Source organism: Melopsittacus undulatus, chromosome 3, assembly GCF_012275295.1.
Source record: "Melopsittacus undulatus isolate bMelUnd1 chromosome 3, bMelUnd1.mat.Z, whole genome shotgun sequence".
Taxonomy (NCBI): domain Eukaryota; kingdom Metazoa; phylum Chordata; class Aves; order Psittaciformes; family Psittaculidae; genus Melopsittacus; species Melopsittacus undulatus.
In genome coordinates, this window is record NC_047529.1 from 320772 (window position 1) to 333485 (window position 12714).

Genomic DNA, 12714 nt, shown 5'->3' on the forward strand with positions numbered 1-12714 from the left:
TGTCTTGGCACATCACAATACCCTTACTGTGGTAGCTTGCAGAAGCGTTAGAACAGTGGGTCTTGTGCTAGAAACAAAGCTGCTGTCCAGTTCTCCCAGTTCTCAGATCATTGAAACAGCTGACTCTTGCCCATGACCCCTCCTTTCAGTTGCTGGAATTCTGTCAACTGTTGGACTATCAAAGGGAATCAACCCCAATAAGGTTTTTTTTTTTCAAACAAAAAAGTCTGAAGTCAGTAATAGTAAAACTCTTCAAATCCATTTATTTATCACCAATGAAAATACTGTACAATGCCCAGGAAAAGGGCAGCGAAAGGCAAGGCCTTAAGACTGGCTCTCATCAATGTCCTTGTCGGGATCCATCTCTGCAGCTTCACTCTCCTGCTGCTGTTTCTTCCAGAGTTTGGCCATAGCAAGCAGCTTGAGATTTGGCTGGTTGGCAGTATCTTCTGGGAAAATATAATCGTAGTATTCCTCCCAGCCAGCATCGGACTAGGGAAAAAAAAGTACCATAAAGCACATTTAATCTGCATGTTTAACCATTAGAAGGTGCTTCTAATAAGCTTAACAGCGAGATAAATTAAAATCCATGTTTGTTAAACCAGCAAGCTGAATGGGTATAAGACAACACTACTGCTGTGCACACTGTGCAGGCAGATGTCATGAACAGCCTGGCTGTAGTTTCCCAAAGGAAATTAAGAAACAAACACAATCTGCACAGTACTACCTAAGCTGGTTTGATTTGTCTAGGGTCAGAGTTTAAACTACAGGTGGCTTGAGCATGGGTGTATCTCACTCTGAATCAGCTCTCCACCAAGCCTGCTGCAGAGTAGGGAGCTCAGCAGCACATTTCAGGCCAAAGCTTTTTTCCAGCTCCTGCAGTAGCACACATGCAGTTACAGCACCCAGACAGGTTTGCATAGCAGATCCCAGCACGAAGCCACCAGGGATTCAAAACAACTATGTGCAGTGTTTTTCCTCTTACCCCATCTTCAGCCTGCAGTTTTCTCCTCTTCTTTATCTTTTCAGGCATAAGTTTATCTACTCTCTCTTTAGTGGCATCGCTTCCAAACTCCTCTTCAAAGCTCCTCCAGGATTCCAGCAGCATGACCCGCTCCTCTTTCTCCTCACAGTTCCGCATGGCCTTATTGGCCTCCTCATAGATCTGCCGGCCCCGGGACAAGCTGCCCTCACTCCCTGCAGAGAGCTCGAACTGTGCAAAGCTGATCCATACCTGTGGTGGAAACAACCAAATCCAGCTGAAACCTCCACTCCCACCTCTGACAGAGAAGTGACAGTTTAAAAACGAGACAGCCAAGAAAGCAAATGTCAGTGCAAGTCTAAAGTAGTTTTTCACAGCACACACCTGGAAAATCCAGATTTGTTTCCCATGTGTGAGATTTGCCTCACTTTGGCAAGATAGAATATTCACAGAAGCCATGCTGACAAACTCCTTGTGGTTGTTTTTGGTCATGGCAAGTCTGCCTGAATTCAGCCAAACAACAGCAACAAACTACACTGAAACATCACAACTATTTTTACCTTGTAAGGTTTTTGCAAGTAAAATTCCAAAGCTACTCAGCAGTAAGAGGGCTGCTTGGAAAAGCTTCTTTCTTAGAGATGCCTGTTGTCATGTGCAAGTTAGAAAATGCTTTCCCTCTTCATGGCACAGACATGGCTTAGATTCACTGTTGATTTCAAAATCAATAGTGGAAAAGCCAGAGAAGCAAAGCAGTCAAGGGCTTCCATCCACCATGGGCCAGATCCAAGACCAATCTGTGCTCTGGGTATCCATACGTACCTTAACGTGTTGTGTCCGCTGAAGTAACCTGCGGTAAAGACTTCTTGTTTTCTCATACTCCTCTTGCTCAATTTCGAAGTCAATGTAGGACTTCCAAAGAACCTGCAGAAGAGAAGACTCTTGTTATATTCACAGAATACTGAGATGGTGGGGAAAGGAACAGAACAGAGCAGGAGCAGGGATAGATGTGAAGACTCTGAAAAACGTTTCAGAGGTGTGATGAGGAACTGCCTGCAGGAGCAAGGGCTGCAGCCAGGCAGGATCAGATCTTGTGCACGTGATCTGCTCAGCTCACTGCTGGAAGCATGCTCCCCCTCCATATTCTATCATGGGATTTTCAGTCCTGTGTACCCCGCTAAGACACAGATGCTAAATTAATGAGACAGAGGCTAAGGCACTCTGTGAGCAGTTCTGTCCAGGTCAGGAGATGAGTTACATTTAATTAGCCATAATGGGTAATAAATACCTTTAAATGGTGCTTGCATGGAGCTGCTGCCCCCTCTTACCTCAGGCATGTCCAGACGGGGCTGCCCAATGGCCAGCTCATATATTGCACGGGCCCGGTCGATGTCTCCCAGGATGGTTTCCAGTTCTGCAAACTTAATCCAGGAGGTGCAGTTCTCTGGGGCAAACTCCAGGAACTTCTCATAGAGCTTTCGGCAGCGATCGAATTCTCGCAGCTGTAGCTCCAGTTCAATGTAGCCTTTGAACAGTTTGTTCTTTGGACATTTACCAATGGATGTGCCCTAGGAAGAAAAACCCAAATGCAAAACCCACTTAAAGACCTTGCAAAGAGGAAAACCTCACCCTGTCTTCTCAAGGTCCATTCACTCTCCAGTATTTGAACTGAAATTCGCTTTTGAGCAGTCTGGATTTTAAGACTGACCAGGGCCAGTCTGAATCCAACCAGTGTGTGCAAAATGAGTGTGCCTCCATAAACATCAACAGCAACTCTGAAAGCAGAAAACCTAACTTACTACACTCCTACAAAACACAACTGCCCACAATGTATCATTGACACTCAGCCTGTCTCATCAAATGAACACTTCGTGTTGCATCAAAAGCTGTAGCAAGCATAGTACCAGGATGTACCAGTTCCCAGGTATATCATAAAACAACCTAAATCAAGAAGAATCATCTCCTGAACCACCACTGCTATCACCATCACAGAACACTATCCACGCTCCCTGCTTGCTCACTTATGGTAAAAAGTGATGGAGAATCATATTTTCAAAAAAATACTTCCTTTTTGGCATGCTTCAGCATCTGAAGAAACCTGTGTGTCCTGAGCCACAGTGCCAAGCTGGGAGGAAGCAGTTTCTGATTCTTAATTTGGGAATCCTGTAAAGCCAGAGTTAAGAATGGGCCTATCTGAGACTGGTACGTGGTGAGCCTCATGCTTTGAGTCACTGGGAAAACAAAGAATCCACACACCATCTGCAGCAGACATGAAAATAAGGCAGAGGATAAGGCAGAAATGCCATCTGCATCCTGATAAAAGCTTCAGATCTGGAGCTGGACCCTCTCTTCTGAGTGGTGACAGTGCAGGACCCTCACCTTGGGAAAGGAGCAAGGCTTCCTGCCAAAGAGATGGCTCAAAGCCAGCCCATTGCAAAAGAAAGACAGAAACTGCCAAATCTTGGCTCAGTCTGAAAAAGTATTATGGCTGCAGCAACAAAACCTGGTTTCCAAAATAAGACAAAGGTGACCTACTAAAAATAGTTTGTCAAAGAAATTAAGCAACAAGAGGGGAAAAGATCAACAAAAGAGAAGCCTAGAAGAAATGGAGGAAACTTTATTTCTAGCCAGGCCAAAGCACCCCTTCCAGAATCTCCCATGACATTTACCCAAAAAGTAGGCAGCCAGAGGCAGGGTGCTGGTGGGTGACTGTGGTAGTGTTGGGTGATAGTTATTTTACACCAAGCTACAACAGCAGCATGCTGCAGGACAGATGGCTGTCTTCTCCTGCAGGGTGACAGTAACAGTCTCATGGGGAACTTAACCCCTCTGCTTCATTTTGTTGTGGTCATCAGCAGAAGTCTGTCTCAAGAGGCTTTACTACCACATAGGGGCAGATTGGCCCAGTGGCAGCTACAGAATGTCACCCATATTTATGCTCTTGGCACTGCTGTGCCATGGGTTTGGTAGAAATCCTATCAGCTTCCTCTTTAAAATCAAACCACCTCAACTACTACCAGCGCTGGCTTCCTCTCATAATTCCCAATGCCATCACTGAGATTATTTAGAATATCTTAACTGAAAGTTTCATTTCAAAAGGGTTTTTTTTGCTGCTAAAATGTACTCCATTGTTCTCTGACATGCTGACATTCACACAGCGAATTTGCACAGAAGCTCTTGAGCCTGCCCTAAGTCCCTGTGATTGGTTTTATTAGCAACCTTGTAGCTGGCACCCCAATGCTCTAGTCAACAGCTCTCCATTTCCAGGATTCAAAACTTCCTGTTTATTTCAAATGCTTTTTAAAACGCTATTGTTAGTGCAAGTGTCACATAAACAAACCAGCAGCAGTTAAATACTTCCAAGTGCACTAAGCTGATTTGGGTGTTCCTGCATTCAGATGTGTGTTGTGTCAGCTGAAACAAGAAAGCTGCATTCATGCTGCCCATGGCTAATCATCATACCAAGTTACGCTTCTTTTTAAATCATACATGACAGTGAACACTGGTCCCTGCAGACCTCTCAGATGCTTTATTTAAGTGGATTAAACCAGCACCTTATAAAGGACAATTTAAGAACTTTTAATGCCATTCCCTTGGTACTGTCAGTTAGTGAAGTCTATCATAGATTAACAAAAGCTTACCAAAGCTCTTCTGGCAAGTGGAAGATTTTTCTGTCGTATTTCAAACTGTGCATACAGCAGCCACATTTTGGCAAACGTAAACTGAAAGAAAAAGAACAATGTGATGCTTAGGGTGGAAGCTTATAAATAACTGCATATATTCTTTAAAAAATAATCGTTTCATCTGGGTCTGTACATTCTGTTTTGCCTGCACAAGGTGTTACTGCTACTGTTGTTAATTCCACTTAACCTCAGTGCTTTCCTGCTGTGAAGTTGAGAGTTCATAACCCAAAACACCCTCTCTAAAACAGGACAATATACACCAAAATAACAAAAGCAAAAATGGCCAGGACAGAAGTCTTCTCCAACACAGAAATGTTTTTTTAATCCATCAACTGATGGGTAAAGTATCAGCTATCCCTGATAGCTCTAGATTACTAAAGATTCATCCTAACCTATCCAATTGATACTCAGAAGACATAATTAATGACAAACTAAGAAAGAAAGTACATGAACTAAGATGCTGATTAGTTGTTTTAATGGTTTGGCCACATGGATACTTTAGTTAAAGCTCACTGGCAATAACATCCACAAACCCAAATAGGTCTTAAAGCCGGATTGTAACAGGGAATGCACACCTGGAAGAGTTTTATCAAGTGCACCTCCCTCAGGTGGGGCCATGCAGACAATTACAAACAGTTGCTATAAAAGGTAGTAACTCCCTATTAGAAAGGGCAACAAGTCTTCTGCAGAGACTACAAGCAACTGGGCTGAGACAGAGCAGTAAAAGACTCAGTAGGAGGAAGAAAACAAGTAAGTAATGAATAGCAGAGGCTTTCCCTGCTACTTAATAGTACTGCATGCACTATCCTTTGGCTCTGTGTTATTTCAGCTTCTTAGAGCATACTTAGAGATTTGAGAATACTGGAGAAACCCTTGCAGGGAAAGAAAATGAAAGGATCTTATCTTGGCAGTTTTAATCCAAGACTCAACACTAAACCCTAGAGGAGCCATACCTTCTTGTGGGGAATGAGTTCGATGCAGGCCTGATACACCTGCCTGGTTCGCTCCGCATCCTGCAAGAACAGGCAACAGAAATACTCTGTCACTGCTAGGGTTATGCTGGATTTTGCATCATGCAGTATCTGCCAAACTGCAAAAGTCAAGCTATTTAGAACTGTGTATCCTTAAGATGTAAACGTCCTTATCCCCTTGATGTGCACAGTCCAAAAGTAGTGACTTGTGAGAATCAATACAAGCAATCTTTTCAAAATAAGATTCAACACTAAAAAATAGACAATGAAACCAGAAGTGTTCCTGTTTTCTAGGGAAAAAGTTGTGGGTTTTTTTTCCTTTAACAAACACTCCAAACTGCACTCCAATTTTATGAAATGAAGAGCAGCTCATGTTGTGTGACGGGTAATGAGAAATCCTTACACAGCCTCAAAAGGTCCCTAAAGCAAGAGTTTGATTGTTCAGCTCTTGATGAACAATCACAGATCGGTCTTTTACTTAGAAAAAAAGCTTCACAAGTTCAGGAACAGGCAATTTAACAGGGGCTGCTTTTACTATCAACCTGTTTGTGGTTGAATTGTGATGAAACTGAAGTATTTTTATCCCATATATATGGGAGGGGGAAACACTCCCCTACTTCAATAGCAAATCCAACAAGTAAGGCATAATATTTTTGTATCTCTGTTTTCTTACTAAAATATCTGTAGCTATTCAATGTAAGAAAAATACATGGGAAAGACAGGGAAAAAAAACCCCAGTTCTTACTACTTGCCTTTGCCTCCAGCTCTTCATATAACGCATAGTTTATCCAAAGATAGATGTATCTCTTCCAGTGCCTCTTCTCTTGAACTGGGGGAACATTGGCGATGGCTCTTTCATACACTTCTCGGACAGTCTCAGCATCTGCATCGCTTTCAACTAACCTCAGGTAGTCAAACCATGCATCATAATTATGTGGATTTGCCTTCCAGAAAGATGGGAAAGAAATTTCAGTAACTACAAACAACAGACCTTGTTTCTTTACTTATGGCTTTTATACAGAATTTCATCTTCAAAAAGAGATGATTGGAATATTAATGCAAACTGTCAGTCTCAGGTATACTTATGCGAGAGCTCTGGGGTTCAAGTGTATTTAGTTCTTTAGTTTACCTGCAAATGTTCTTTAAATGAAGGCAAACAAACTGAACTGTGAGAAAGGAAGAGGAAATGGTGAAATATGTGATATTTAGTGAATAGCAGATAGGTGTGGAACACCTGTTTTCTCACAAAAAGGTATTAACACCCAGGTGAGGTGTCCTATAACAGTTACTGTACAATGGTAGAAGCTAAACTGTCCTGTACCCCGAAATGACTGTGAAGTATACTGAGCTCTGAGTTCAATCAAAAACATCTCTGCAGTCTGTGTTAAAATACAGAATCAAAATAAGCCATGAACGCAAGTATCATCCTCTTTCTGGTGGGTGGCATTTTCTTTGACTGGGCATCGAGGGTAACAAGACTCATCAGCCTTCCTATTCTGAGACACTCATGTACCTTAAGCAGCAGCAGGATGCATGATGAGCCCAGTGGTGTTTTAATACGTACCTTTACTTCCTCTTCATACTGGAATCTCCTCTTGCTGACAATGATGTCCTCAATTCCCCTTCTGTCTCCAAACTTCTTCTCAAAGATGGTGTAGTTCTTGAAGAGATTTGAGGCCTCCTGTTTGGGGATTCTATCCAAGGCATACTTGTAGATCACCCTTACTCTTTCAAACTGAAAATATTAAATATCATTTTAGTAACACCTACAAAGCCGCTCCTGTCTTCCCCCCAGTTTCTCAATGAGCTTTCGGCAGTATTTAATAAATGCAGAATCTTAGACTATCTTACCATAAATTACTTTAGACAGGACTAGCACAGATCTCCCTGAAAGTAAACTAGGGGCAGGGAGTGGAAATATCTATAAATACTAAAACCCACCACTGTTTATTCATTTGGAATATTTAGGATATATTCAAGAGGTTGTGGGTTTGTGTTCACAGAATTCTTTCAATTCCTGAATGGCCTGGGCACTTTAAAGAGAACACCTGGGAAAAGCATGGCTCCTTCAGTTTTTGTCATGCAGGCCTGCAACCTCCAACAAACTTTCAAGTCTGAGGATATGTATTACATCCAATGATACTATTCTCAGGCTTGGCAGATCTGGTGCCCACCTTTCTTAGAACATATTTCCTTGATGTCACCAAAAGTTAAATAGAAGCTAAGCAAAAAAATTGCCTCTTTAATTCAGACTACAACAGCAATATCTCACAAGGTGCTGGAAAATGAAAGTATTGCAGTGAATGTTAAGTGGCCTTAAGTTTGATATTCAAGAAGGAATCTCATGCAGGTGGTTGACATTAGTGTGATGTATTATCAAGGTCTTACTTCTTTTTGGTTCTCCTCAAATTTTGCAAAAGCCACGTACAAGTGCTCATCCATATGTTCTTCTCCAAAGAAATCCACTGCCCTCTCATATACCTTCCTTGCATGAGCAAAGTAACTGTGCTTCTCTTCAAAGCGGGCATACTTGATCCAGTTTTTAACATCAGGATGCACAATTACAAGTAGAGATATGTTAAAGAAAAGGTGGTTGAATTGACATTTTGAATTGCATTCTTCCCAGTGACTGCAGGGAACCCACAGGGACCCAGGGACCACATGGAACAACTCCCAGGGATGGCAGATGCAAAAAAATCCAACTGGGAAGAGGACACAGAACAGCTCCAAGCATGCACTGGCTTTGTGCCTTCCTGAGAACTTGAAGAAAGTTTAGGAAATGATAAAAATCAGGCAAGGGTCAGGGAGATGTTTAAAGAGGAGGAATCTGAAACAAATGATGACTGCAAGAAAGCTACATGAGTGCTGCATGAGTGCTGTTAAGTACACGCTGTTGTGACAGGATGTGCATTTGCTGAACGACTTTGGAAAGCATATACAAAACACTTTAAACACCTACTGCTGGCTCTTGGCATGGTGGCCTACTCCCATCATGCTGCAGTAAAGAGAAGCACAGGGACATAGGTGGAGGTAGAATAGATAAACAAATGAAAGATGCAGGCCTAAACTTGGTCAGTGTTTCAGTACATTAAAAAGGATATATCTCTCATAAATGCTACGTGCCCTGTCCACCTCCTTGTATCTGAGCTCGAAGTTAATGTAGGAATGCCAAGCCTGCTCCTCTGGCTGCCATTCCATCCAGCGTTCAAACACCTGACGTGACCCGGCAATGTTCCCCAACATCTCTTCCATGTACGTATACTTGTACCTTAGAAAACAAGATCCAGTTTTACAATCACACAATAAACACAAATTACAAGGATTTTGTTAGTGCTTGGTAAGAGCGTTGCTGAGATTTCTTCACCTATTTCCCACCTGCACTCCAGAAATGCCTGCAGACAGTGTTGTGATTGGCAGCATGCAGGCACACGAACATCCTCTCTCCCAATACTCTTTACTAGTTGAAAAGTACAAAACCATTCCAAAATTCAAACCTTCCTCTTTTCTTCAGATTAGCATGAAGACTTGGAGAAACAGAAGCCAATGCACTGTTGCATGATACCAAACCAGAAACACGATCCTTATTCTCTGGGGCTGGAAACAACACTCTGCTCCCTGCAAACGTACCAGAACTGGTTCACCCTGGGGAGGGTGGTGATGGCTCGGTCCCAGATGTTTCGGGCATGATTAACCTGGCGGTTCTTCATCTCCATCTCTGCATACTTCAGCCAGAGTGTGACATTTCTGTAGTCTACATCTAAAGCACGCTCGTAAATGGAACGGGCTCTGGAAAGCAAAGAAACGTAAGCTGTGTCTGTAATGTGCCTCCAAGGCTTTGATGATGTTTGTCACTATGTGTTTTAAAAGCTTTGCAAGAGATGTCTGCAGCTGTATCATAATTACCTCTGTATTTCTTTCAGGCTTTCCTCCCATTGTGCGTACTTTATCCAGTTACTGATAACAGTCCTGTTTTTTCTTATGTTATCTTCAAAAGTCTGAGGAGAAAATTATTTAAGTAAGAAATCCCTCTGTGCAGACCATTGTTATAAATGGCTCATGGAATATTACTGCAATTATTGGAATTAATTCTAAATGTCTTATACCCATACAGATGCAGTAACGGATCATACCCAATACACTTCCTAAAAATTGCATAACAGAAGCTCAAAGTGTAAATACTGATGGAATAACAAATTCTTTTTTGCCCTTTTATTTTAAATCTCCTGGTTAATGATTCTATAGCAACATTATGTGGACAGATGTAATCCAGCTATTGCAGACAATCCAGAACATACTTGGATGCTTCAGCACAAGTTTGTTCACTCTGATGTGTATGTATCACTACTCTGAATTTTTCTTTAGAGCAGGATCTGTTATTCCCCAGATTTAATATGTGCCAGACAAATTCCACTGCCAGTGGAACAGCAAGGGCACCTTCAGTCCTTTGCCTTGCTACCATCAGGATCAATGCTACTGGTGTTTCACATGGTGTAACACAGTTAACCTGCTGACATGTAAAAAGGTACCATTAGACACTGTTTCTGCAGTGCTGTATGGTGCTGATCACTGGCTCTGGCTGCTCTCCATGTGCCTGAGGGAGGTACACCTGTGTCCAGCACAGCAAGGCTTGATGTGTTCACGAGGAGGCCTACCCACTGTGGTAAAGAGGTAACAACCACCGGCTCAGGGCTGCGCACGGGTGCTGGGCCAGGCCACCACAGTCCCCAGCTCTGAACACATGTGTGTGCTTCAGGGAACAACAGCCCTAGTTCATGCTGTCTGCATCAAGATGTTTCCAACACTCAGCAATTCCTTTACAGTTCCCTGTAAGGGATATGCTTGCTTTGCTGATGCACAACAGCCCTTATTAATGGAAAAAGCAGAACAAAGCCACAGGTAAGTTTGCTTCAGTAAAGTAATCCTTTCACATAAAGCAGAAAAGATGATCCCTAAAATCTCTTATGGGTAATGGTCAAGTTTCAAGCCAATTATCAAATATAATCGCGATTAGTGCAGACAGCTGTGGACCAATACTGTAATTATACAGCACAGCAACAGCACTTGCAAACACAGTAAAATAGACTGCCTCTTGTTTAAATTAGAACACAGCAGAAGCTTTAGGGCTTCTTGTGAGCATCAAGATTAGGGATTTTTCCTTTACCTTCCTTTTCCGAAGTTTATAGTCATTTAGTTCCTCAACATCTGTGATCTTCTGCTGGGGAGGCGGTGGGAGAAGCTCGAGCTCTCTCTCCTTTGCTTCTCTCAGAAGCTGCTCTGCTGTGATCTGAACTTCTGCAGGCGCTTTATTTTTCACCTGTGGAACGAGAGCCCTCGAGTTGCGTTTTCTCCCGAAGGAACACTCGGATTCCCCCCGCTCAGACCCATGAGGTCACTCCGGTGGGTGCCTGCGCTCGGTGTGTGGCGAGGACGGATCCGGCATCCCCCGTCCTCCGAGCGCGGCAGAGCCCTCAGCGCCAGCCCGAGCCCCTGTAAGGGGCATGGCGAGGGGCGAAGCTCCCCGAGGCCGCGGTGAGGGGCGGCTCACCTGCCCCCCCGAGGCCGCGGTGAGGGGCGGCTCACCTGCCCCCCGAGGCCGCGGTGAGGGGCGGCTCACCTGCCCCCCGAGGCCGCGGTGAGGGGCGGCTCACCTGCCTCCTGAGGCCTCGGGAGCTGCGGGTCCGGGACGCCCGGCAGGGGTAGGTTCCGGCCGCCCTCCGCTCCCTCACCCGCCCCTCCGGCCACGAACCCGCCGCCTTCCCCCTCACACCTTCGCCACTTTGGGGATCCGCTGCTTCCCGGCCGCCGTAGACGCCATCTTGCCGCCTCTCTGTGCTAGCCCCGCCCCGTCACCTCTGACCTGACGCAGCGTCGTTGCCGGGGTAACGGCGGCGCGTCCGGACGCTGCTGCGAGGCGGAGAGTAGGAGCTAGTCGGTAAGTAGTCGGTCAGTTGTCAGTCAGTAGTCAAGCAGTCAGGCAGTCAGTCAGTTAGTTAGTAGTCAGTTAGTCCGGTCGGTCAGTCACTCAGTAGTCAGTCAGTCTGGTCGGTCAGTCAGTCAGTAGTCAGTCCTGTCGGTCAGTCAGTTAGCAATCAGTCAGTCAGTAGTCAGTCAGTCCGGTCGGTCAGTCAGTCAGCAGTCAGTCAGTCAGTAGTCAGTCAGTCAGTCCGGTCGGTCACTCGGTCGTCAGGTGCTGTCTCTCCGTGCCTCAGCCGGGCCGTGGGCTCCCCCAGCGCCGGGACAGGGTGAGAGCGCGCTCAGCTCGCGGCCCCGTGCAGCAGAGGGCGCCCCCTGGCGGCGGGGCGGCTGGCGGAGCTGTGGGAGCCGTTACCGGCTGCGGCGCTCCGCGGGTCCCTCGGTGTGACCGCAGCAGCAGTCCCGCCTGGCTTGGAGTGTTCGTGCGGGGTCAGAGCTGGTTCGGAGCAGCAACGGGTCCTCACCTGCTGGCTCAGCCGCCGCCCGTCGGTGCTTTGCTGCTCCCGTGGCAGAAACACAGGAGCTGCGGCTGGAAGAGCACGTTTTCTCAGGGTAACGATACGTTTTTAACTTGTGAATGCTGCTTCCCTTTAAAGGGGAGCTAGTGAGAAAGGGGTGAGACTTTCTCAATGTAGTTAAAAACCTGACCATAGAAATGTGCAAACTTCTCCTCCGTTGGGGTAATTTTACTGCTTGACTACAGTTTGTGAATGACAATTTAAAATTCTCATTTATTTTGATAGATGCAGTTGGTATTAATAAAACCCATTTTACTGATGGTTGTTTACTAATGATTTACTCAAACAACTGTTTTAGTCTCCCAGCTTGCAGTTACGGAATGAAACGCGGAAAGGAATTCTTTGGCCATTCTCTTCGCTCATTTGAAGAGTCAGCTGTCATTTAACCCTGGGGGTAGCTGCCTTCCACTCCACTGGGAGAAAAAACACACATCTCTCTCTATATATACACCTTAGTACTGCAGACGTTTGAGAAGCTTGTTACCCAAGCTAGTATAGGGGGTTATCTTGTAGATGTTATTGCTATATTCCGTAATAAGTACACTCTTACACCTAGCTGGTTCTTTCTACATCACCACAACTCTGCTGAG

At 44.8% G+C, this 12714-nt stretch overlaps 1 protein-coding gene across 1 annotated transcript; it reads right to left on the reverse strand.

Annotated features, from left to right (window-relative positions):
* Positions 1 to 240: 240 nt before the first annotated feature.
* CRNKL1 (crooked neck pre-mRNA splicing factor 1) lies at positions 241 to 11481 on the reverse strand. The gene is made up of 14 exons (XM_034061212.1): positions 11401 to 11481; positions 10795 to 10947; positions 9537 to 9628; positions 9261 to 9419; positions 8735 to 8901; positions 8022 to 8200; positions 7198 to 7368; positions 6386 to 6577; positions 5616 to 5675; positions 4621 to 4701; positions 2308 to 2547; positions 1802 to 1903; positions 986 to 1234; positions 241 to 492 (listed from the first exon to the last, which is right to left on the reverse strand). The coding sequence occupies exons 1-14, from the start codon at positions 11446 to 11448 to the stop codon at positions 325 to 327; spliced, it is 2061 nt and encodes a 686-aa protein (XP_033917103.1). The 5' UTR covers positions 11449 to 11481; the 3' UTR covers positions 241 to 324.
* Between the last annotated feature and the right edge of the window lie 1233 nt (positions 11482 to 12714).